Source organism: Simochromis diagramma, unplaced genomic scaffold (genome assembly GCF_900408965.1).
Source record: "Simochromis diagramma unplaced genomic scaffold, fSimDia1.1 OVJJ01000604.1, whole genome shotgun sequence".
Taxonomy (NCBI): Eukaryota; Metazoa; Chordata; class Actinopteri; order Cichliformes; family Cichlidae; genus Simochromis; species Simochromis diagramma.
The window spans coordinates 4,859,164-4,885,764 of NW_024387416.1; the positions used below are offsets into that span (position 1 = coordinate 4,859,164).

Genomic DNA, 26,601 nt, shown 5'->3' on the forward strand with positions numbered 1-26,601 from the left:
AATGTTTCACAGCTGAGTTCATTGTAAATGTTCTTATTTCAAAGGTTCAGGACGATATTCACTTTCTTTCCAAGTCTGAGAGCGTAGAAGTTGGATCATAACACGGATCGATAAGTGAGGTCAACGTACGTGGCCAAGTTAATGGGGATGTGCCGATGAACTAAACACTCGAGAAGTCGGAGCTACAGGGAATACTGAATAAAATCAAGATTATTAAAGTTAGAATAACATTTCAGTGGGAATTCACAGATCGTTATCGCTTCAAATGTCCGCTTCGCTCTTACTGTGAACTTCCTCGGGACGGCTCCGTGTGAGCTATCGTCCAAGATATTTATGAGTATTCGTATTCATTCCCTCTGGAGCTTTGGATCATATCACGGGATCTTTTTCAGCGTGTGGTTTTCATTATATTTCTGTTTATAAGTCCAGCTGTAGATGGATACCGCTGAAAATGAGCAGCTCCCAAATGTGCAGCGGTTGCTTGGTCAGCCACTATTAGCTTTTAATTGCTTAAATATGATCATCATGTATCTAGACTGACTGTTTGGTAACAAATGGCCAGTTTTTGGTTGCATAAGCGCAAACCTTTCTACTAAAACTGAGACGGCTTAAACAGCGACGCTCAACTCCAGAATATGTTTCACTGTCACTTACTCTCAGTCGTTTAAGCTTGTCTTTTATTTTTTGCACAAAGTACCTTGTCTAAGAATATATTTGTTTTGTTTTCGCATTCGAGGAGGCGGCGCACCATCAGTCTGTTTAGCATCAGCTTGATAAACGGTCATCTGATTGTTGCGTAAAGCTGTGCATGCCATTTGGCCTCACTGGAGAACCTGATCTGCTGCCCTTAAAGCAGACTGTCTGAGATCACCCGGAGATAACCTTTCACTTATAAACATGAGGACGCGGAGAATGCTTGATGCTGACCTTTGGTGGGCAAAACCATCTCAAATCACTCTGACCCCTGCAGGCGTTAAGCAGGTTTGCAACTAAAGAACAGCACAGAACAGTGATATCCAAGTAAATAAAACATATAGATGCACAGGACGGTGCTACATTTCATCTTTGAATAAAGGGTTAATTCAACTAAAGTTCACAGTGTGGATCTGAAAGCAGACTGGAGGAGTGACATCAGGATTATGTCTGCAGAAAAAGAGATGAAGGATTGGTTTTTGGTGACTATCCTGAAAATGAGCTCATGGCTGTGTCGGTGCTCATTTCCAAAGCGAAACAGGAACAAAAGGAAGACGATCGAAATGTTAACAGACTAGAGGAGCCTGAAATCCAGGAATGTGAACGGCAAAGACTGCAAATCCCTCGATTTGTGTGCTGATATGAAGGAGCAGAGATATATGGCCCCTGAAGTCACCACACCCTCTACATACAGCACCCAGGTGGAACAAAGGTCATTGCACAGGGACACTACTGTGTGCAGCACTATAAGTATGAATCATAAGAATGAAAAAGAGCTTAATTGGACTGTGCAGCCAGTTTTGCACTTCACCTAACCTAACCTAACAAATCCTCCTCTCCAGACCACTTGAAGCCCCTCTGCTTTAATAAAGTGCGACCAGTGAAAGGAGCTATTTTCTTCACAACTGTCCATTTTTACACGCTCACACAGCAGAGATGGGAATCACTAGACACCCCACAATATTGCTACGATAATTTACTCATGAAATGATATTACTGTGATGCTGAGCAGCCTTCCAGCTCTACAGGTGGGCCACAGGTTTTCAGGTTTCTTTCAGTTTGGGAATGGTTGCCTTAGGAACCCCAGGAGCTCCAATCAGAATCATTAAATCTTATTCATCTCAGCAGAGACACTGAAGTTAGCATGGGGAATGATGGTTCGAATTTTTGTGGCATTTGTTAACATTTATTTAACTTAAACATTTTTTTCTGAATGATCTGTATTGAGTCAAGATTCAGACTGTAGACCAGTGACAAGGTGGGCGATCGGAGAAGGCATCCTGCTGAGTCTAGGTGGAAATACACAAGATAAAGGGACAGACATGAGAACATAAACAGAATAAGCACAGGGCAAAAGCCTGCAAGTGTCAGGCTACTCACACAGAGCTTCCTTTGGCCACTCTGTATCTTAGGGCCATAGTTGAACTGGTACTCTGTTTGCGGCAGCTTCCTCCTAGTCTCTGTGCTGTAAGTTGCTGGCTGTACGTGGGCCTGAGGCAGGGCGCTGCTCTGACAGATGGTTTTCAGCTCAAAGCACTCAGGTCCCCTTGCACAGCTGGGAGTAAGAAGAAAGGGGAGAAAGTGTCTGAAAATAGCACAGAGAGCGTGAGAGGACACGATGAAAAGGTGGAATTTGTGTCTGTGCCTCACCGGCTGCCCTGAGCTAAAGAGTTCTGGAGGGAGGAGGCGCTCAAACCCCACAAGAAGGCACTCTTATCCCAGTGCTGGTCATCTAAATGGGAAGTTTCAAAGCACATTCATTCAAATACAGCTTCCTCTGCAATTTAGAGACTATATTTCACACCATGACTCAACAACAGTAACAACAATGTACTTCGATTTTGTCTTATTGACTGCATATATATCGTTTACCAGTCTAACTATAATAGCATATATGTAAATCTCTGGTTTTAGACTGGTTTAAAATACTATTTTAAACAGGTTTTTTTTTACCCTTGGGTATGCATGGTGTCATATAGCCCTGATTTGGTCGTCTCAGCCAAATGACCTGTTTGGGAGGGGCAGCCAATTAGAAGAAAGCTGGCTAAAAGAGAGGGTGAAGGGAGATAAACCTTCCAGTTTCACACAGTAGATGAACTGAGAGGTTACATCAAGACCATCGTAGCATAAAGAATGATCATTAGTAGTGGTGATGGAAAATAGCCTAATAGGTTCTTTTTAAATTACAAAATTATTTTTTTAAATTGAATTTTGCTTGTACACTTAAGCCCACAAACTAAGTGGGTTATACTCACAAGCTTTCCTAAAAGCATCTAGCCCAATGACTTAAATATAAGGCACGGGAGCCTGAATCGGGCCGGCAAATACTCCAGTTCGGCCCACTGGATGGCTTTGGAAAATGTAGAGGAGAACATAAGTTTTGGACTTTTAACTGTATTTTCATGCATTTTAGAGCTTTTGCTACAGATACAGTAATAGATTTCTGTAATTTTGCACATTTAATAGTTACAATTTGAGCCTAAAAAGTCGTGGTTACAAATTTCTTTCATTTGCTACAGAAGAAATTCTTTATCACTTCAAAAAACGGGGGCATGAAGTTGAAATTGCACTTCTTTACTTATATCGAAACCTCAGAGATTAAATGTGTAGTTAAGTTTCTGTACACTGACACAAAGCGCAGTTTGACTGGCCTGGCACACATAAGATCAAGGTGAGTTTCACATCCCTGATTTATGATCATAAAAATCTGTTCTACCTTTGTTTGTGTCAACAGCAGACCAGCCTTGAGGAGGGCTGAGCAGGTGCTGCAGTCCACTTTCTCTCAGTAGATTTCTTAGAAAATCATTACAGCTGGACGGACCATCGGTGGAAGACAGCACAACCACACCTGAATGTGCACAAACAGAGAAAAGTGGGTTTCACTACATTCAGCCACGGATTCGGCTGCAGTTTGAAAACTCTACGAAACACGAACACGTGCGCTATTTTAGAAACCAGAACAACAAAGGCTTTGGTTTGACGGGTTTGTTACCTGGAGCTCAAGCACACAAACACCACATGAATCAAATCAAACAACAACAAAAAAGAAGCAATCTAACCTCCCTTGTAGACAATCTCAGTCTTGGTATCGTTTGCCTCCTGCTGCTGCAACATGTTTGCTGTCAACAGAAGAAAGCTGAGTGTCTCTACACCTGCCGGCTACATGTTGAGTATGCATGCCTGCTTCAGAGAGAAACACACAAACAGTCCTTACCTTTTCCACCACATCCATCACAAACACCGCACTGCTGACTTTCATCCTCTTGACCAAGGAAGAGCTCAGTCCCCCTGGCAACTCCTGCATCCTGCGTCCAGTGTACCGCCAGGGCGGAGCCAACGCCCTGATTTGCCACGGAAACGGAAGGTGTGAGGATGCCAAATGAAGACATGAAGACAGAAGGAGGAGGAGGCTGGGGGACAAAGCACAGCATGTGAGGGCCTGTGGTGGTGCTACTGCTAATGGAAGGAGTTTTAAAACCAACAGCCGGCCCACGTGGCTTCAAGGTTATTCTTCCAAAACAACAAACAAAAGAAAATGGACCTGTCGTGTGTTCATACGTGCACAAATTCATCCAACCTGTAATAAAGGAGCTCGCTCACCTCATCTCTGGAGTTCAGATGTTGGCACTGTTGAAACCATGAGTCTGGTCAGGGGAAAAAAAAACAAAACAAAACACAAACGGGCATTTTGGGGGGTTTAAATAGGAGTTTAGCTTGTTGTGATAGTCAGTCTGAGTGTATAATGTGAACAAACCTGACATCCTGACAGAAACAAGAGCTTGTTCAGCCACAGTATGCACGCTTCATATTTACTTACATCACCATGATGTCCTGAACTTGATGTGGTATTTTTATAGTATTGCACTGATAACCACTGATGCACTAATGTAGGTAGATGCTGATTTTTATCGTTTGTTTTAAATCATAACTCTGGATGCAACACTCCAAATTCGCCAAAAGATAAAGATAATAATTGTAGTTGTGCTTATATATCTCATAGACCTTATGCCAGCTTGTTTTGTTTTCATAGCTTGTTTGTGCTGCCCCCTGGTGGCCAAATAACAGGGCTGCAAGTGAGGATTTCAATACGCGTTTCTCAACGTTATGAATTAAAAAACAAGGACAAAGCAAAAGCCTTGGTGGGGTCTTGCCACATTATTTAAAAGAAAAATAACTATTTGTTTGTCTGTTGTTTCCCACTGTTAGGTTAGACAACTAAGATCGGATCTTATTTCAAATTGAAATAAAAGTTTTAGTTTAATTCTCCTTTTCTGTTTGACTTTTTAAACCTGTGAATTTCAGTTGAACAGCAACATGTTGCTGCTGCACTCCAACTCCCCGTCAAGCTACATATTTACCTTCCGGTGCTCCGATGTAAGCATGCTTGATGGGTTTTTTGGTTCCTCCTCGAGTAATCTTAGTGCTTCATCACTGTATTAAAGCCAAACTGAAGACTAGAGACCGTCCAGCGTGTCTCTGAGTGAAAGCCAAATGTTTTTAATTGAATTTGTTTATTCCACTGAATTCTACTGTGGAATTACAGCCATTTGGTACAAACAGCTCCCTGCTTCAGGGGCTCAAATGTGAATGCATGTGACTGTAAGAAATGATTTTTTTTTTAATACTTACTGTCATGTTTTAGGTACTTTTTTTTTAAAAAAACGTTTCTTCTTCTATTGCTACATATTTGTCCTCAGGAGTTGAAATGCAGCTGGAGCTGGTTAAGCTGATCAAATCTGCGGCTCCCTAAAAAGTGGAATGCTCCACCTTTATATTAAAAAAAATCTTCTGGGTTGCTGTTTTGCATCTGCACTGTCACAAAAAATGTTTGTTATTTGTTGGCCTGCTCCACTTTCATTGTGGTAGTTTCAGTTGTGGGTTTATAGCAACAGTTTCAAATTACACACTGGCATCAAAGTGCAGAGTGCAGAGGCCTCTCTGTGGAGCTTGCATGGTCTCCCAGTGTCTGCATGGGTTCTCTTGGGTAGTCAGATTCTCTTCCAAAGACACCGTTGGGCTGTTGGTTGATGCTAGATTGGCTGTAGGTGAGAATGTGAGTGTGGCTGTTTGCCTCTAAGTGTGACCCGCCTCAGTGTTCTAAATGTGACACTAAACTAGATGAAATTTAGGTAAACACGATGAAGGAAAGCCCACATCAATCAGTCTAAAATGATCCACAACAATGCAAAGATCTTCTATAAATTCAACCTCATTTTTTATTATAAATCACAAATGCAAACGAGCATTAAAAAGTCTTTGCACAGTACGATAAAATTAACATGAGCATACTGAGATCTGACTCTTTAGTGTCAAAATCAAGTGCAAAACAATCACGTTAAAAATTAAAAAACTGGTCGGCAAGTCTTCCCGCAACGCATTCTCATGCGCTGCTGCTGAAGGTGTGTTGATAGAAGACTTTGGCATTGGCGGCATAATCCATGGCTATGGTAGCACCTGAATGCTGCGCTCCGAGGCCGGCGCCACCGAGCGCCGAGGACCGCTGCAAAATCAGAAGGCTGTAGCTGCAGAAATGACCCTTGTGCTTGTCAGATGATGCCAGTTTATCCAAGACTTCAGTGAAACCTGGGGAGAGACGGAGAATCTCAGACTTCTTCAGGATAGAAGCTACTCAGGCAGAGGAAGTGGATAAGTTGAAGGGTTTCATGATGAGGGTCCAAGGAGACACTCACCTGGCTTCAGGAGCTCCCAGCTCTTCCACACCGAGCCCACACACAGGATTGGCAGGCCGAGGTCGCCGCTCAATAGTGGCTGTCAGGAAAATAAAAGAAGACGCGATTCAGAGAAACGTGATCACAAACAGGTGACAGCACGTGACTGTGTGGGTGTGTTACCTCCTGCGCTGCAGGTAAGACTGCTTCTACATGTTTTGCCAGGACTCGTCCAGCTTCAGCAAACACATGCCGACAGAGAGCGTCCCCTGCCTCGGCACCTTTAACACACACACACACACAAAGTCTGACTTTTACCTTACTGCTTAATCTTTCACATTTCAAAGCAGACCAGGGAGTTACACCCTCCTACCTTCAGCCACCTTCTTGCAGAACCCTGCAAAATGAGACTTCTGGAAGTTTCTGTAGAGATGTGGAAGCATGCCCATCAGATCTGACACCTACGATAAACAGAGTTTTACCCATTAGACGGTATCGCTGTGTATGTCGACACATCTCTCCGAACTTTTGGGACTCTGACCTGGAAGTACTCCTCCATGGCTTTTCTAACATGCGTGGTGTCGTGAGGAGGAGCGACCAGTTTGTCTTTGCCGTCGAACACCGTCTTCACAGCCAGGTGAGCTATCCAGAAGGCTGGGAAGATGGACAGATAGCTCAGTCTGATCTATAAAGATATGAATAATTCACATATTCCGACATAGTTACCTGATCCCTCATCGCCCATCATGTGACCCCAGCCCCCACAGCCGATCTGCGAGCCATCAGGATTGACTAGTTTGCAGTTTGATCCGGTCCCTGATATCAGGACTATGCCCCCTGAAGACAAAGATCTTGATGATAACGCTGATATGCTGATACCATCAAGCCATAAAGCTCAGGGTCAGACAGTAAAGATGATACATAGAGCCACACCTAAAACAGTAAAGTATTAAACTGCGACCTGCTGTAACATTTTAGGCTAAGAGCAGCTCTTAAACACAAGTTATGTCAAATATTTAACAATCATACCGCAGGACGGTGTCATTGTGTTTGTTACATGAACACATTTATGGTTGGGGCAGCTCTGTCTTCCTGCTGAGGACTGGCTGCTGTATGAAGCGAGAACAGAAAATGGCAGCTTACCTCGATTGCTGGCCGTGGCCATGGCACCGATGGCGTCTGTGGTGATGAAGTAACGTTCGCTGAGGCTGGGGAACCGCTCCTTCATGAGAGCGATGAGTCTGTCGATGGCATCCTTCTGCTCGCCTCCGCTCAGAGACATGCCCTGCGTACGCAGATGCACACAAATCAGATGTTAGGGCTCACATTATTTCAATCAGCAACCTGCACCGGCACACAGCCAGACTGACCAGGGAGTATAACGGCGTGCCTGGATCCAGCCCCGCCTCGACCTTGGCTCTTTGGACCATGTCGTCGATGGTTGAGATACACTTGTCCACTCCGACCAGCTGTGAGAGACAAAAAGTGTTGCAAAATAAATGGAACTTGCTACAGTATAACACAATGTCATAAGACAAGTATAAAGACAGTCTATTTAATGTGCAAACCCCTCATCCGGCCACCATCTGCCCCCTCTTTCCCCTTTCCAAATTTCTCCACCTGCCTCCATCAGCACTTCCGCTCACCCAGTGGTTGGTGGATGGTCCCGCCGTCTCTGCCAACACCTTCCCATCCCCTGACAACAACACTGCTTTGGAGTGCGTTCCTCCCCTAATAAGGAATTGACAAATACATGAACGGAGCTGCTAACCACCAAAGCAACTAGACATCACTATACAAGACTATTGTATGCATCTTCCCTGATAGAAACACACACACAATTTAAATAGATCCACAAAAAAGGCCCCACAAACCTCATTTAGACAAATACGTATTTATAGCATACTTTAAAATAAATAAATAAATGATGACATTTTAACTGACAGAAACAGCCCACAAAAGAGAAGTGATCACGAGACACACATACTCGCGCACAGCCGTTAAGAAAACTCTTCACTTTCTAAATGACCTAAACACTTGAATAAATGCCTGTAATACACACAAGCCTTACGTGACACTTCATCACAATAAACTTGGAAGAGTTTTGCTGCTTATTTTAATTGATTCTCACCCCTCAACTCCGCCGAACACCCGCTCCATGTCTCAATTCCTGTTTTGGTCCGGGCAACTGCGCAGATATCGCGAGAGCAGAGGGTGAACGCCCTCCAGCCTGTAATTATGACTAATGACCAGTAGATGGCAGCAATGTCTTTCTATTTGAGAAATTCAGCAGCAGCCTGGGGCTACAATCATGAAACAAACCAGGGGCCTTCAAGGAGACAGATGCGAAAACAATATCAGGTAGAACACGAACAAACACGTGATGTACGCTACAATTAGATTCCCTACAGAGACGTTAAAAATAACATTTAGCAACAGCTCTTATCTACCTTTAACAGTTACACGCGAGTGTTTGCATCCTGCAATAACTTACAGGACGGTACTATTAGAGAGAAGCTGCATTGGCCTGATAGTGGCATCATGCCTCTATAATGAGTGTATAAAGAAAATATGCACTCCGCCAGCATGTGAAGCAGTCTGCTGAAGTTTAAATAATAAGATGCAATGCAGGAGTACAGGGTTTTTTTTTGACCTGCGAAGGAACACGAGCCAGCAAAAAAACCCATTTTGCGTCTGAGTCATGGTTTAAACATCACGATTGAGCGATTTAGCGCCATTTGGCTGAAAACTGGGGCGCTGCAAGCCAGCAGGAGGCATCTGCAAAGCATTAATTTTGGGGGCCAGCTTCTCCTGCCAGCATAGCCTGCATCACTCACAATTCCTGTGATGTTTATGTAATTTAAGTATTTTAAGTGCTAATCTTGAGCTCTCAGAAAGCTGGGTGGTTTGAAATGAACAGTAACAGTCGCTTGTAAATGTATTTATGAACTTTTTATGGGATTTAATTTTGAACCAAAACCCAAATTTGTGTAATTGCCAAAAATACTCATCCCAAACTAATCAATCACCATATGAGTTCATCATATTTTTAATGAGCCACTAAAGCTTTCTATTACACATGTTACACAAGGTTGAGGAGGTGGGAGGAGAGAAGGAGATGAGCGGCTCGGTGCGCGTACCACGCGTGAGCAGCGACAAGTATAACGCATTTAATACAATACCGGTTGTTACTTATTATTTCAAAATAAACGTGCGCTACGGGCGAAAAAACTCAGTTTAACAGTAAAACTCATTTTTTCCCCCCAAGTAAGAAAGCATGTATAAATATTCCCCGTGTTATTCACACTTCCATGAATAATGATTCTTCATGGGTAATGTTGATCTTCCATGTTTTACAGAGAAAGCTCATAAATTGAGAAGTGAAATTTCCTGACTATTCTAGAGTTTCTTTTTTGGGGGGCTGGTGGATATCACTTTTAGAGGATCCCAGAAGAAACATTTCCCCATCCCGGAGACTCGGCGGTTTCAAATTCATGATCAACATAAAGCACATTGCGAACTGATATGACAGCAAGATTTTCAGTAAAGCCTACTGTCATAGGAGTTCAGCTGGTTTGTTTTACTTTGCCGTGTGTATACTAAAATAAAACTGTTTTAATTTAAAAACAATAATCATTTACACTTCTAATGAAGTATTCAACAAATATTTGATGCACTGCAGTGGGGGGAGCTGATAAGGACACAACTGGGCTCAGCAGGCTGTTCTCAAACAATTTTCACACTTTTAAGTGCAAAAACAAACAAATACAAAAAATTCCCCCCACCACCAACATAAATTGTCTATATTTAATTATCTAAATATCTTTGGAACATTTTCCACCCGCTGGAGAAGCTACACACAACTACAGCAAACTTCTCTTGTGGTTTTTGCAACCATACGCATGAAGTCAAAAGACATTATTCAGCGCTTTTATTGTGAAACCGATACCCGGAAGTGACGCGTTGTCGTATAAGCGCGGCTTTTCATTGGTCCATTTCTACAGGAGGAGTGAGAAGCGACAGATAGTCAAAGCAGCCGACAACATTTGGACATTAAGTTTGTGAGGACTTCTCGGTGACAGTTTGGAACTTTTTCTTCTTCTAGTATCACCATGACACTGTTACCTGCGCGCGAGCGTCGCGATAAACACGGTTTAAGGCCTGTGGAGCGGAAGTGAGAGAAGAGAGAAGTTGTTGAGGGGGTGAAAGAAGAAAAAAAAGGTGATTTTCTTCTGTCAAGTTCAAGTCCAGTTTCATCTTTGTGGAGGACGGCGGGCTTTAGCGTTTTTGGGGGGCATGGACACCCACGTTAAGGAGGGACAGCTTTATGTGCAACACCAAAAGTTTGGAAAGGTAAGACCCAGGAATAGAAAAGAAAAAACGCTGTTTTTATTGATAAAATGTTGCGTTCACAGAAATAAAGGAAGTGCGTGTAGCCACAGCCAGTGTTATATTACAGGCAAATGAAACTAAGTGGTGGTACTTTAATAAGAGCCTGTAATAAACACGCCATAACTTCTCTCTCTTATCTCAGCAGATAATATTCCATGTAATTTATTCAGGGTCACTAAAACTAATGAGAGATCCGTGCAACCACACAAACTCCACTCTATACTCAGCCAGTTTTGTGGATAGCTGCTGCTCATTATTGAGAAGCAAATAAAGCCTTTTAGGGGAAGAAAGAGGCACTAAAACTGCTCGTGACAGCATTATGTTGTCATATTTTGATTTTTAAAAAATCACAACTAAGTGATGTTAACTTTGTGCCTCCACCAGACAGATGTTTTTTTTGTACCTCGTGGCAAGTAAACAGAGCACTGGTGCAATTACAGGCCAGTGGCTTCAAAGATAATGCTACTGTACCTGCAGAAGGAGGAAGTCAGTGGCTGTGCCTTCAGTGATCTGGCCTTTTTTTGGTGTGGTGGTTTAGAGTAAAGATGATGTGCATCTGTGTGCATGCAAATTCATCTCTGGGCTAAATGCAAGAACACATGAAACTAAAGTGAACTCAAGCTCCCCGAGTACTGTCAGGAAGGGAAGTTTGGTTGTGTGTGCGTGTTAGTGACAAGCTTTATGTGACTTTCCACAACAGCTCATGATAAAAATGTGTTAAACCATTAAAGTAGAGTCGGAAACCAAATCTATTTTCTACAAAGATGGCAGTCTTTACTTTCACTTCAGCTCAGCTGTCTGTACTTGCTGTTTACACCATTTAAACTCGCTGTCAGCATGCAGACTTTGTGTCATCTCGCAGCCACACACAGGCAGCACAGCTACCTGTGTGTTTTTGTGTGCATGCTGGTGTCAGCGCTCGGCCTCAGAGCACCACTGCATAGGAGCTGGGTTACTCTTTAAGATTTGTAAGAGGGTCTTTGTCTCTCCGTCTCTCTGTGGTCATATGACATGGACCAACAAAACATTCTGGCTCCATTTCCTGTCCTGGAATCAACACTTCACAATACATATTCATACGCCCAAAACATAGTTTCAATGCCTTTTATAGGTTGTTTTCAATAGAGCGTGATCAGACCTAAATCTTTCCATTTTCAAAAGTGAGGCGTTGTCTTTTACAGTGTCGAGGACCGAAGACCAGAAGTACCCTGAAGGGTATAAAGAAAGTATCAAAATTGAGCAGAATAGAACAGGAAGCAAAATGCTGGCTGATCTGAAAGTGTTGAAACTAGTGCGAGGTTTGGTGGGTGAATTATGCAATCGTTCGAGCTGTCAGTGGACAGGGTAGGACGTTCCCACGTGTATGGTCGGAAAATGTGACTTAAGAGTGAAGTGGCAGCGTCCAACCCAAGTTTCTGTTTCGCTCTGTTCTTCTTGTCAAACATGAAGTAGACCGTAGACCGCATTTTATATTTAGCTATTATCTAATCATTTGTTTATTTCACTGATTCAATTAACTTGTTAATGTTTTTGTCCTATATGGTAAATACGTGCTAGAGATAAAGGATTGAAACAAACAAACAAACAAAAGTATTTTGTTTGAAGCTGAAAGATGCTGATAGCTCCTGTTATCATCTGAGGGTTTTTTTTCTGTCAACTTCAGGAAAAAAACGTCTTCACAGAGAACAGCTGCTTCCACAGGCTGGCTCCTTGTGATGGGTAAAATTTAATTAGAGATAACTCTGCAGATCTGGCCCACTGTGGGCACTTTTGTTTGACTAGTGTTGTAGATGCTGTGATGGCACTGCGATGGCGCCCCATTTGCTGATCTGGTTGAAACAAAATAGGTCACACAATGATTTTTGTTTGGTATTCATTCATTTTATCATCAGTGCCAAGTCTTTACAAGAAGTAGCCCACATCCGCAAGATAACCAGAATGCGCATCATCCTTCTATAACTTACCCACAAGACAAATATTTCTGCTTTTCCTTTGATGCCACTCTGTGTCACAGCGGTATTCATAGGATCCAAAATATGGCATATTGCTCTGTTTTAACCAATCAGAAGCACATTTGAGCAATGCAGAGGTGTAAAACAGGGCAAATATTTGGGGTGATGCACCTGGCACCTTTATGTACACTGTAAATATGGTTTATTGGAAAACCATGTTTGAGATAAATATTTGGATTTATAAATCTTGGACCTGCAGATTGCAGTCCACTTTCATGCTGGAGCTGCACAAAGCTTTGAGTTTAAAGAGTGCAGGTGTGGGCATGACGGTGCAGCTCTAAAGCCAGGAGCTAGCTGCCACTTGAACAGACGGGGTGTGTCAGAATAAAGTGGAATTACGTGCCCAGAGGCCGCTACATTTATCCAACAGTGATTCATGTCTGAAGGTCCTCGCAGTGGATTAATGGGTTTGTGTGTCAGATTGTCTGTATTTGCAGGTAGCACCTCAGTAGCTACATCACATTTCTCGGAAAAGAAACAACAAATCATTTGTAGTTTGTGGAAGTAGCATACAGGAAAGTGTGCAGTTTTCCTTGAATAGTCTGCAAGAATAGTACAAAGGATCATGATGGCAGTATTGAAAATCCCCATCGATGCATTAGATTTGATATTTTCCCCTCTTTGCATAATGATTTACTTTCATGTCCTCCTGGTTTTACAAATACCTGATATGTTTGGACCGAACTCTGTAACTGTGAGTATTTTAAAGTGTTAGTTCTGTAAATTTTAGAGAAATTTACAAAACATTTACTGCACTTTACACTGGAAGACAGTGGGAGCAATTTCTTTGCGTACATTTTAATGTTGGGGTAGGGTCATTGTGCTTATCGTTTCCTGTTCTTATCAAGTCCTCGTTCCCATTCAACATCTACAGGCCCAACAGTACTTCAGGGAGTTTGGTTCATATCTTGGCATAAAAAAAACCCAAACTAAAATCTTTTGTCACTCTCCCGATCACTCGGTTAGAACACAGAGAAAAGCTCAACGTCATTATACTGATTTATTTCCGGTGCACTTTCCCCCCTTTGTCGCCTTTAGTCAACAGGTCATCATGCTTCAGTAAGCATTAATACTTCTGTACAGGTATCGTGTTACAGCACAGTGACGTTTTCAGAATTGTTACCACCCCTAAAAATACGAATACTTGAAAACAGAACTACCCTTTTTGTCTTTTGACTAAAACTACCATATAAATGAACTTTGTCATGGACTACGATATTACAGTAAAGCTTTTTAATTTTGTAATAAAAGTAAGCTAAACAGTTTACTGTATGAACATTTAGGCACGCACAAATGTGGCACATATTTGGCCCGTTCAAGCTAGCGTTTACTAACATTCTAACATTCTGATTCTGCGCATCAGAAATTCGGTACTCTTGCGGCTGGAAATGATTTATCATATTTGACAGACTTCCTCCGAGACATAGATTTCAGAAAGTCTCACATTTCGCAGAATTTGTCATTTGTTAATGTAAAGCCGATGCTGCACGTGCTCGCTGAAACAGAACTGAACATTCAGCATCTTAATAAGGACCTAATTCGCATGTTTGCACACGCTGGTGATGGTTGAGCTGTCATGAAAGCTGGTAGCCATCCCTGTCAGGAGCGACTTGAGTAACATGTCATCGCTCATGCGAAGGATTGAAGCACAGACCAAAAAATCCAATGTTTCCAGCTTTCCAGGGAATACTTGTTGGTTTAAAGTGAAAGTATTTGAGAGTTGTTGTTTTATCTGATAGTTAGTGCTAAGATAATGATGAGTTAACTGGTCACCAGAAATTTGTTAATAAGAAGTCCTTTTTTATGCAGCAATTCCAACAAATCCACTGGTTCCAGGATCTTTAGATTTTCTGTTTGATATTTTTAACTGCTTGTAATATTTCTTGACATTTACAGACCAAATGATGATCATAAAATTTCTCTGAGGATTAATCGGTAGCCAGAGTGCCTGTTCCTATTGGATCTGCTGGTCGATTTGGCTAAACTTAGACCTCAACTTCCACATTTTGCGACGACGTCATTGTTGAAAACAATGTGCACAATGGTACCAGCCTCACCGTGTAGTAGCGCGAATATAATTTGAGTCAAATCAGCAGATCGTTTGGGAGCGAGTAACGGAAAGCGTAAATGAACCGAACAGGCAGTTATTGCGGTTTGCTCAAATGTTATTGTCTCACATTAGTTTCACTCAAATCTGAGCTCATTGTGATTCACGTTTGGTTTTTGGGTCGAGAGAATCTGCAAACAGTTGAGAAAAGCTTGAGTTTATAGACACCACAGAGGACTGAGGTTAGGGCAGCAGACCTGTGGTCAGAGCAGTTGGCCATCTCCCTTTCTCTTATAAAACGTCTTCCTTGTTTGTCTACCTTTTACATAAAGTCACACATAAACAGAGAGCCCTCTGTTTTCCACCAGATTCCTTTTAGTGCATATTACCAACAACACACGGCATGATACAGACAAACTTTTATGCTTAAAGAAACACACACACACACACACACTGGCCCTGCATGTGCCACTGAGGTCTGTCTGTGGCCAGTAAGAGGATGGTGGAGTGGGTTATTACACTGGTTTATTACAGACAAAGAGCATCACGTGTTCATGCAGCGACAGACTGGTTAAATGTATATCTACCTGCCTGAAAGCTTCTGTCTGTATGCAAACACTTATTGTAATGACAGTTGGAAGGACAAGCAAATGAAACCCAAAGTTTTGTAATCCTGACTGGAAACACAGTGGAATCTGTGGCATATAAACAAACAAAGAGTTGAATATGTGTAAGAAGTGCAAAATTCATTATTTTTTTTACCATTATGTTCAGTGCACAGCTACCTGAAGGAAAGAAGAAGAATTATATTATTATTATTATTATTATTATCATTATTATATATTATTATATTTCTTATACTACCCTAAAGTGGTAGTCAGTCATGAAGTATGGGCCATGTGCTTCTCTTCGATTCTTCCAGCTCTTGCAAACAGACAGGACATCACTGAGGAAGTTTCGCTCCTTCGCTCAAATACATCTCTTTTGCATAATTTCCACTCTGTGTAATAGCGGCTGATAACGGCCGGTTGCCTTATATGGAGCAGCTGTTTCACAGACAGACATAATGCACACACAGTCGCACACCCGCACATGCTTTAAAGTCTCACATCCTTTTCATGTATACCACTGAATTACATCACATTGTAAGAAGGGCTGATCGCGGTCTGCGTGCGTGCATTCGCTTGCATGGTCCACGGCAAACAGTTGGACTTTCTCACACAGACCCACACACACACACAAGCAAACACATATATACACTGACACAGACCAGGATTCAGATGAAGGAAGCAAAGAGGATCCTCAGTAATGACAATCCCACACATTTCCTGTCTGTTTTGGCAGTTCATTTTAAAGGCTGCAGTGTGTGTCGGTGTGTGTGCGTGAAGGACTTTGGTAAAGCTGTCTTATTTAATGCGGGGACCTCTTTTATGGCTGCATTTGACAGGGATATTAAGACATTTATTATGAACACATTTACCTCAAGGCTTTCAGAGGTTATCCAGCTCAGCTTTTACAGGAAACCTCAGAAAGACCAACCAAGGACCCTGTAGGTTGTAGATATACACAAACCCTGTTGCTATAGCTGTATCTGAAGCATCATGCAAATATCATAATTCCACCTTTACATACTGAGTCACACGTTGATGATTTTCATGCAGCGGATGATAATGAAAAAGCTGTTAGGGCTTATTCAGTACGGCAAACCGATGGTTGACAGTAAATACGGGCAGAGCATTTACTGACGTACAGTTAGGAAGTACTTCATTTTACAGTGAGGTGCTCTATTTTATTTCTTCTTCTTTATCCTATTAGTCCTTTATTTGTCAGTTACAGTTAAGTGTACTTCACCGGTATGTTATATACAAATATTTAGATGCAGCACCTACCGTTTTGAGAGCTTTTACTGGTCCTAACAAGCATTTCCACTACATTTCCTTAAGTATAGCATCCAAAGACTGTCTATTACAGTCTAATCAACGAATCCCAAAGAACCCACAAGCTGGAGTTGGCAAATTTCTTAGCTGACATGCAAATGAGTATTTCATGATTTACATCAATCTGACTGCTGGGCTAGTCTGCTGGCCTGGGCTCTGTAGAGTCAAAATTATAACAATATAATAAAATAACAATATTTAAATGGAATTTACTAAAATGTTTCTGACGATAAAGAAAAATAATATTTAACAGTGTTTTATTGATGTTCCCAGCTTGCAGGCAGCAAAATCAAATGAAGGACGGCATGCAGCTTGCGTGAGCTGCTGTCTAACTAATTCAAAGCGCGAATCTATTGTAACAAGGTAACAGAAGCTTCAGCGTTAGGGAGCAACAGTAGTGACACAACAGAAGTCAAATGTAAAGTGAAATAAAAATATCTCGGGTCGAGTTTTTTAACCTGCTGATTAAAGTCTTCCTTTTCCTCACTGTGACCACATCAGGAGTTTCCATCCATCGTTTGCTTTTCCTGTCGTATAGAGTGCAGCTAGCAAGCGCTCCAGCGATGTTCAGTTGAGTTAATTACTTTGGCCCACACATCAGCTGGCTCTATATCTCCTCCTTGCATGCCTCCGTAGCCTGTTTGTGCTTGATGGTGACTTTTTGCCTCAATTTGTTGTTTCCGCCTTCAGCTGAAGCAGTTTTCTTGTTGAAGTTAGTTAAAGTAGCTCCTTTATTACCCTTAGTGTCAGACATATCTGTGCATGCTACATAAACGTAAACTTATATCATGTAAAACTATACTGGTTTCATTTCAAGACAACATGATATGCTATACCAACTGTTTTAGCAGGTTTTGGATAGCTAGGAGATGTCCAAGCCAACACGTCCTTTTCTTTGTTTGCTAATCCACACAAGTTCAAAATAAAGCTAAATTATCGTCAGAATAGAGCTGATTACATATTTGGCAAATGGAAACTACGTTTTTCCTACTTGCTGCTTGGTCAAGACACTCAGAATATGAGAAGACTAGAAAGAGAAACGATAAATAATAACTAGCTATAGCGATTTAGCTTTAAAGGTCTTTAATGTGTCAGTAGGAAAAGCAGGTGTAAGTAAAATAGAAGCTGGCTGAATTCCTTCGAATCTCTTTAGCTTCTGGATCCTGTTATAATTCCCGTTGACTCACTCTCACACTTCTATGGAAGACAGCTGAATGGCATGAAGCCACTGTAAATGGTTTTAACCCTTGTGTGTCTCCCAACGTGACAAATGAATGTGCTGTGATAAAGTATTTTTGTTAAGTTGTATATATCATGTCATAATACCACTTTTCTTTTTAAAGCTTTAACCCTTTTAAATCGATGTCAAAAGTCACACACTGGGCTGTGGCTGCTGTTCCACTCAGCTCTCAGGTTCTTTGGGCTTTAATTTTCTGATGTACTAAATAATGTTTTCGCTTCTTATCAGTGAAGTAGAACCTTTCCTGCCGTTGTAATATTCATATTTCTCATTTACTTCTGTTCGCTGGATTTTCCCTGCTGGTCGAAGGACTTTACCCCTGACCTTCCTGTTACAAACTCAGCTGTCTGACTGTCAGGCCTCGCTGAGCGATTGAAGGGGAAACACATACACGCACTTTTTCAGGAGAAATGTCCACATATGACTTAAGAGTAAAAAGCTTGGAGGAATTTTCTAAATAAAATAAGTTATCAGCTTCATGACAAACACTACTTTAGTCTACACTGTATTGACTACATGCAGCCGTATATGTCTTCATGTCTATTTTCAGCAGTGAACGCCGGGGCTCTTTTACACCTGCCGAGCTTCTCATTGTTCAGCGTCGGATCGCGTGCCACGTTGTTTGCTGCTGTCCCTGTTTGTGGAGGAAGAGATCATTGTTAGCTGTTGCTTCCTCACTGCTGGCCTCGGGGTAGAAATGATAAACCTGTCGCCAAATTTTGTCCGGGTCATGTTTTTATCCCGGGAGATAAAAGATAAAGCAGGCACATTTCTTTACACAGAAGACATGTAAACCCAAAACCTCCTCAATGAGATATTTTTAGTTAATTTTTATCCTAAAGTGATGTACAGATGCAGTCAGAGCTGGAGTAGTTAGGTTAAAATGAACTAACTGTTAAACCTCAAAAACTCATAGAATTATTTTAATATACTAAATTAAGCTATGTGTAAACTCAAGATGAGTAAATGCTTTTAAGATCATTTTTCTGTATGAGCAATGATGACTAATGCTGAGGTCTGCAACTGCTGCTGATTGAATGTAAAGGAAACAATGGCTTGTGCAACAGATTTGAGTTAAACTGCACTGGAGTCATCACCACATGCCTCCTACATTAAGCCTCAGACAGCAGAGCAGTAGAGTAACAGAACAGCCTGGAAATCTCATTTTGACTCAGAATTTCTGAACCTTAACTTTACTCTTCATCAGTTTTTAATCATTTGTGGACAATTTTGCGTTCCCCTCTACTGCTATCAGATCAAACCACACACTTTTAGCTCGTTCGACAGACATTAACAGCATAATGTAAATCATATCTTGTGTTTCAATTCAAATTCACCTTTTTCTATCCTTTCAGCCTGTCCCACCCACTTAGGCAGCTTTCAGATTTAGTTTAAACTCAGCCTACTTGTCTGATCGCTACATGAAAAACAAACTTGTGTTTCTAAAGACTTGTACTGTAAAGTGAACAATATCAGTAAAACTTAAAAAATAAAAACTACGACAGAAATGTTCAGAAGAAAGTAAATATTACACACCCTGTACTTGAAATATGACCTAACCTAAGAATGTGTAACCTCCTCACATGTTTTGCAGTGATGACAATTTGCATTTGGAGTCATGCTTCTGTCCACATGGCAATATTTGTCAAAGTTTCCTGTTACTACTGATTTGGTCTTCACAACTAATGCAAGAAATGCATGGTCAGAGTGTACAGCAGCCTAATCAGCTCTTTGGCTGACCTGATTTATTAGTGGGTCAGTATTTTAGACCCATATTTCCCAGTCTATCTGTGTCAGCATTTATAACCATCAGTAAATGAAAATTTAAAAAAAGCGAGAAACACCCTTCAACCAAGTTTTTTTTTGACATACTCTATCAGAGGGTACTCTGCAGCTTCCCTCTTTGTCACTGCAAATAAGCAGGTGAAAGGTGCTAAAACGCTTCTCTCGGTTTTAGCTACAATAATGTTTAATGATTTTTCTCGTTACTTCCACAGAAATGGAAGAAGAACTGGTTCGTCCTCTACCCTGCCAGCCAAAATGGCATCGCCCGCCTCGAGTTCTTCGACGCTCCTGGTGGTGGAGGTGGAGGTGGCGGAGGCTCCGTAGGCGGGTCCAATGAGAAGACCAGGAAGCTGGACAAGAAAATCATTCGTTTGTCCGAGTGCATTTCCATCCTGCCTGCACTGACAGAGAGCTGCCCCAAAGACAACATGGCAGCGTTTTGTGTGGAAACAAACGATAAGACGCACGTGTTTTCAGCAGAAAAGGCCGTTGCCAAGGATTGGATGGATACCATGTGTGACATTGCATTTCAGGTATTTTTATAGTTTTTAAAGACTTGTACACCTGCTAATTAGTACTAAGTAATACACAAATAAAATACTGGACTTGACTAACCATACAGGTGTTATAGTCAAAAGCTCAGTCATTCCTATAAGCGGCTTTGAAGCCTAGCAGACAGCTAGCAGCTAAAGTCACCTAGCCTCCAACACCCTTTTGTTGCAGGCCTCAAACGTTTCATTTGTCTTAAATGAACTTTTTTTCCCTCCCATTTTAGCATGGGCGCCTATGGGGGACCGACTCACTTTAGTAACCAGCCTCATGTGGACGTTAGAAAGTTGTCGATTTTCGCACTTCTCCGCCGGCTTTATTTTTCAGCGCCGTAGGCTGATGCTCGGTTTGCTATAGGAAGCAGAGTTTGCAGTGTGTGACTAATACCAGGGTGGATGTGTGTGTGTTTTTTAAGGCTTCCTGTGTGTGTGTTTAATGTCTTTATCTCGTGTTGTATCTACAATATGTTTCTTTGCACCTAGCTTCTCTGCTCTGTAGTGTACAAGCCTAAACGTGACGACAAATATTTGCTCAAATTTAATGAAAAAGCGGATTTAGTGCAATTCAGTATCGACTGCAATGTGGACTTTTCTTTTTGTTTGTGCGTGAGTCTTCCAGATTTTCCCACATGCCCTTGGAGTGTCTATGTAGGCCGCAGCTTGCACCATGTGAGCGCCTACACACATATACACAAACATGAACATAGCAGATATTTGCAGAAAGGAAGCCAGAGGGAGTTTCCAGGAGGAAGACTGCACACTCAGCCTCTCTAACGCTTTACTCTTTTCTCTTCTCACTCTTTTTACTTGGTCCTTCACGTCTGCTGTGTTTTTATGAAATTCCGTTTTATTTATATAGCACCAAATCACAACAATAGCCGCCTCAAGGTGCTTTACATTGTTGGGTAAAAACCCTGCAATAACACGAGAAAAACCAGACAGTCAGGCAACTCACTATGAGCAAGCACTTGGCGACAATAGGAAGAAAAAACTCCCTTTTAAAAGGGAAGAAACCCTCGGCAACACATAGCTTACATATGTTTATGTGTACATGCTGTGAGTATCCTAATTCAGTGTCTGGTTGTCTGTTGTGTTTATGTGACCAACAGGGCGGAAGTGGCAGCAGTACCAGCGGTGCTGTAGACTCTAATGGAGGACCCCAGGACCTGCAGATGGCCGAGAACCTCATCTACTACTCCAGAGAGGAGGGTAAGTCACAAAGCAGTCCAGTCTTTTGGGCTCAGGGGTTAATCTAATCCAGCCAGATATTTTCTAGAAGATTTATGAAAAAAATTGCTCTCATTTTGTTGCAGTGAACGAGTTCTGGGTAACCATTCAACGGACCGAGGCCTCAGAGCGTTGTGGGCTCGCGGGCAACTACTGGCTGAAAGCTGAAAGAGATGTTTTGATCTTGAAGGAGCCAAAGACCAAGAGGCAGGTTCTGGTGTGGCCCTACAAGCTGCTGAGGAGATACGGCAGGGACAGGGTGAGTGAGATATGTGTCTGATAGGCAGAAAAACGATCAGAGCAACAGAGAAATGGCTAAAATCTCCTCAGGTCATCAAAACATGTTGATCTCTGACAAACTTGGAAAGGATGTGTGTTGTCCTAAGTTTAAACGCACGGCGCACGACTGATTATACGTAGGAAGTGAAAACAATGACAGCGCGTATACATGTGGTTTGAGCCTCAGCGTCACTAAATATATATTTAAGGTCCGACTCTCTGTGGTTGTTTTGTGTCACTTAGATGCTTTAAAGCTCAAGATCAGGACTTAAAATTAGCAGATGACCTTTAGAAGAGGCTGTTTACTTTGTCTACTCATGATGTTTATGTTTAAGTATTGATGCCATCGCTGGTGCGGGTTGGAAGGGAAACAGATAATGACTTTCAACTTTCTGCCTCAGTTAGAATTTGGAAGTAAATTTATTATTCAGATCTAATCAGAAAACTTGAAAATGAAGCAAAGTTCACTGGAAAAAGGAAGTGCTGGGACTTGTGCGACTAGCTTCTGTTGCTTCTGTTTCATTTTGAAATTTGTTCAATCCCTTCTGTAACAGACACACTTAACTCTAAATTTTGGATGAAACCCAATTAACCTTTTTTTTTCTTTTTTTCTTCTTTTTCCAGGTCATGTTTTCATTCGAGGCGGGCCGACGGTGCGACTCAGGCCCTGGCACCTTCACCTTTGAGACCAAACAAGGGAACGAGATCTTCATACTGGTCGACCAGGCGATCCAGTCACAGAAAGCTCTAGCTGAAGAGCGCCGCCTCAGCAGCCCTTTGAACTCTGAATCAGACTGCCCAGCATTGCTTCAACAACTCCGCAATACCATTTCTGCCAGCATGGCGACGGGAAGCGGCGACAGCAGCAGCTGCAGCAGTCGCGAGGCCGACGGGGATTCGGGCGGGAGCAAACCAGGCTCGGCTGACGGCGTGCTCGGAAAGAGAGACGGAGGAGACGGAGGACGGGTGCAAGGAGGTGGAACGGGACTTAAAGGGAGGAGTTTACCAGAGCCTCCAGGGATGTTGGGAGGTGCAGGGACACCTCCGCGGTCTCCCAAAGGACATGTGGGCAAAGGTGTGTCCTTAGCTGATGAAGGCGCAGGCCTTTATTCTGAACCAGCTGATTCAGTCCGTTTGCCTCTGCAAATCGCTGATTGTCTCTATTCTGACCCGGTGGACAGCATCAAGGCTCAGAACCAAACCAGCAGCCCATCCACAGCCACCGCTCCAGTGCCCACTCCACGCCAACGACCAGTAGGCGACGATTCCGTGGGAGCGGGCGTCCAAGGGGATCACCCGTCAGGCAGTAACCACAGGAAGCACCCAGATCTGTACTCGCATGTGTACGATCAGATCACTATGGATCTGAACACACTGAGTCTGAACGGGGGTGTAGGGAAAGGACGAGGGGGAGGACGGGCGGTGAACAATAGCAGGCGACCCCCGGGAGGTAACGCAGAAGGAGCTCCGTCACCTCCCGCCTCTTCCCAGGAGCACATATATGACGAACCAGAGGGTCGTGCAAAAGGAAGCATACCCGCTAGCTTAGGAATGCTTTTTTATGACAAAGCTCACGCGGAGCCTCACAGCCAGAGGAGACAAGAGGAGACGGTGACCCCATCAGGACAGGAGGGGAAGCAGCCTCAGAGACAATCCCCTCCCCAGTTTGGCCAGGGCCGTGGCACGCCACAGCCTCCGACGCCGCGGTTCCCCAAGCCCCTTACCGCTCCCAAGCCAGGCAGGGGTGGTTTCACTCGTAAGGAGCCGGTTCCTCTGCCCCCTGGAAAACATGGAGGTCCCGCCAATAATTTGAACAACAACAACAACATTTGGGGTGGTGGTGATAGTGGAGACAGGGGGAAAGTGGTGTACAGCAAAGTATCAAAATCGAAGGCTCCAGCTACTGCTATGTGGTACAGCCAGCACCAACAAGCACGGCTGAGAGCACCCGATATCATTTATGACAACCTGGGAGATATTTGACACGAATCGCTTTTTTCAAAGAGGTAGGATGACGCTGAAAGACAAATTTTTGGTCAGCGCCTGCGGGCTTTTCCAAAGGACTGAGTGCATTTCGCATTTCTTCCGGCGGCAGACTGGAATAATGATTTGAGACAGCGGATTAGCTCACAGCCACGAGAAAACCACAACATGGCTGTATTTTTTGAAACATGCTGTGCAGTTATAGCAGGGCCACCCTGCGCTTGTGTGTGTTCCAGAAAGAGAGAGTGAGTGTTTGCCTGGTCAAACCCATAATTGGCGTACCCAAGCCACAGTGTGGTCAAAGCCAGCCACTTCATTTGAACGAACACACGCACACGCACACATAAAGGAGCCGAATGGATGTGCCAACAAGAGTCTCTGCTTACGGGCTTGACTTGAAGACGCTGGGAAAGTGGCTTGGCTCTTCTTTTCTCATCCGCTGTGGCTGCGAAGTGACCGAAGAACATGTTTTTTTGCACTGCTGCTTTCTCCGTTTCTCTGAAATGTGTGACGGACACAAGTCATTGTTTGACAGTGAGACGAGGGACACACCAAAAGGAACCAGTCATTTTCTGTTTGTGTTTTCCGGGCTGATATATTCTCTCAAATCTCACCAAAATGGGAAGATGAATTTTTTTCAGGCCAGGACACTAATATGAGATGTGGTCGCACTGGAAGAGCTGCTGTTTTAAAAAAAAAAAAAAAAAAAAAGGACAAAAAAAAGCAGCTGATTTAGTGAAGCCTGAAAAGTGGAACTGTTAAGACGGCTTCAGAATCAGAAACAATCTCGTGGCCGTTAAATCACAACTTCCTGCACAAGTTTAATATTTGGTAAAATCCTGTATATTTCTGTGTTTTCACAAACTAAATATGAAACTAATCAGTCCTCCGCAGTGTAATAAGTATGTGTGTGTATGTGTCCAAAAAAGCTGTGCTCTCTGTAAATATAACTAATAATAAAAGTGGCTCTACAAATTTAAACGATTTCTTCAAAGTCACTTCTTTAAACAAGTTTCTCGATTACCACCCCGCTCTCCTTGTCCTGCCAGGAGCCAATCAGACGCTTAAAAGACTTTTCTGTTCTGGACCAAAACAGGACAGCGATGCAGTCTGACCTCATCCTCCACTTCTCTCCTGCTGCCACGCTCTGTTTTTGTTGTTTCTGTCGGTTTCCAGCCACTTAATCACACCATTAAAGCCCAGCCTCAAAAAAAAAAAAAAGTAAGAGAAGCACAAAGACGTCCTTTCTTACTTTCTTCCTTCCTTTCTCCATCTCTGCTTTAATTCTGTTGTCCGGTTGCTCTGGTGACAGTTAAAACGGCTGGTTTGTGTCAGACACGCTGTGCATTTTAACTCCTGAGAGATACCGTAAGAGGACGGCAGGCACACGAGATGGGAAGATGTGAGGGTTTCTTCTGAGCTGAGGGTGACAAAACAGTCGGAACAAAGAGATTTAAAGACGGAGGGGGGAAAAAAAGAAACGCTGACATGATGAATGCTGGCTTGGATGAGCCAAGTTGTGTCTGGTTGGCTTGCAAACAGGTACAGGCTGTTCTCTTTGCAGCCACTGCTGCTATTTATCCCCTTCATCCCTCTTTATCCCTCTTTTTTTTATTCCCTCACCTGCTGCTGGAGTAATTGGATTACATATTGAAAGTAAATTTCCCAACTTCTCTAACACTCCTTCTTCTTTCAGACAGAACGAGGGAAGAAAAACAAAGTACAAGAGCGGCAGTGAGCTTCTGTCTTTCTCATTAAACTCTCAGTGAACCAATTGCGAGAAAAAAAATGCTGGGGAAAGGGCACAACACACACACATTACGGCACTGTTTTCATGCAGTCAACATTTTCTTTTATTCGGTTCAGCACTTCCTCTTTGGAATATCCAAAACAAGCTGTTTACACATTTACAGTGTCTGTTTCCAGAGAAGACTTTGCCCAAATTCTGGCCATAAAGCAAACTGCGCAAACTTTTATGCTGAGTTCGGTTTCAATGCGTTCTTTATCTCATGTGACTCCACTTGTTCGAGCTTTAAAAAAAGCTACAGTTTTGCACATTTCAGCTGTTCAGTTTAGCATTTTAGACACGCAACTGACTCTTTTTACTTTTTTGAAATACTTTGATACTCAGGCAACCGTGTCATTTACCAAAACAGGAACTGTGATTTAATTTTTTTGTCTGTGTAAATGTGCAGACCACGAGTGACATAAAAAGTTTTGTTTCTCTCTCTTTGCAGTGTCTTGGGTAATAAAGTGACACACATTTTATTTCTTTCATGTCATTGTCAGTGAGAGCGGGTGTGTGTTGCAATTTTAGGCTCATTTTTAAAAACAGTCGCATAAAAAGTCCCCGGAGCTAAATGAGAACGATTATGTGGTAAGCAAAGAAATGTGAAGAAGATGTTAGTGTGACCAGATTAAGAAAATCCAGTCACACTATGTATTCATTCATTCTTTGTTTAAAACATAAGACACTGGACTTTTTCATGTAATCCGAGCTAATCCTTTCAGTTACGCCTAAACAAAGACCATCTTTCTCCGTTTTCTCTGTTTCAGTATAACAACAACAACAACAACATCAGTGTTACTGAGCACAGAGTTATGAGCGTGGAGAACTCTGTGCTGGATAAATGCGCAATCCAAACATCCGGGCCCGGTACTTTGAAACAACTTCAATAAATGCAGGATATCCATCCGTTATCTGGATTCATTCAGGGATTCAGCAGTCACACAAAGCTGGTTATCAACTCACTAAATCAACTCAGAGTTTCCCCTGTGTATTCACAGGA

The 26,601-nt window shown here is 42.5% G+C and overlaps 3 protein-coding genes across 4 annotated transcripts; 1 reads left to right on the top strand and 2 right to left on the bottom strand.

Moving 5' to 3' along the window:
* Positions 1–502: 502 nt before the first annotated feature.
* Positions 503–5,802, bottom strand: LOC120721759. Its single transcript, XM_040012294.1, has 8 exons — positions 5,052–5,802; positions 4,294–4,337; positions 3,908–4,103; positions 3,753–3,812; positions 3,410–3,541; positions 2,344–2,425; positions 2,074–2,248; positions 503–1,982 (listed from the first exon to the last, which is right to left on the bottom strand). The coding sequence occupies exons 3-8, from the start codon at positions 4,080–4,082 to the stop codon at positions 1,929–1,931; spliced, it is 678 nt and encodes a 225-aa protein (XP_039868228.1). The 5' UTR covers positions 4,083–4,103; positions 4,294–4,337; positions 5,052–5,802; the 3' UTR covers positions 503–1,928.
* An 89-nt stretch (positions 5,803–5,891) lies between these two features.
* Positions 5,892–8,602, bottom strand: nagk (N-acetylglucosamine kinase). 2 transcript variants are annotated; one of them, XM_040012292.1, is made up of 10 exons: positions 8,494–8,602; positions 8,009–8,093; positions 7,733–7,831; positions 7,506–7,647; positions 7,089–7,199; positions 6,904–7,016; positions 6,736–6,823; positions 6,546–6,643; positions 6,384–6,462; positions 5,892–6,276 (listed from the first exon to the last, which is right to left on the bottom strand). In XM_040012292.1, exons 1-10 carry the CDS (start codon positions 8,520–8,522, stop codon positions 6,074–6,076), a joined length of 1,047 nt encoding a protein of 348 aa, XP_039868226.1. In that variant the 5' UTR covers positions 8,523–8,602; the 3' UTR covers positions 5,892–6,073. The 2 variants fall into 2 exon arrangements, with proteins under 2 accessions (XP_039868226.1, XP_039868227.1); XM_040012293.1 differs by lacking the exon at positions 8,494–8,602 and having other exon boundaries at positions 7,987–8,093.
* A 1,771-nt stretch (positions 8,603–10,373) lies between these two features.
* dok1b (docking protein 1b) lies at positions 10,374–24,793 on the top strand. The gene is made up of 5 exons (XM_040012297.1): positions 10,374–10,715; positions 19,988–20,308; positions 21,433–21,532; positions 21,637–21,809; positions 22,454–24,793. The coding sequence occupies exons 1-5, from the start codon at positions 10,659–10,661 to the stop codon at positions 23,810–23,812; spliced, it is 2,010 nt and encodes a 669-aa protein (XP_039868231.1). The 5' UTR covers positions 10,374–10,658; the 3' UTR covers positions 23,813–24,793.
* Positions 24,794–26,601: the final 1,808 nt, after the last annotated feature.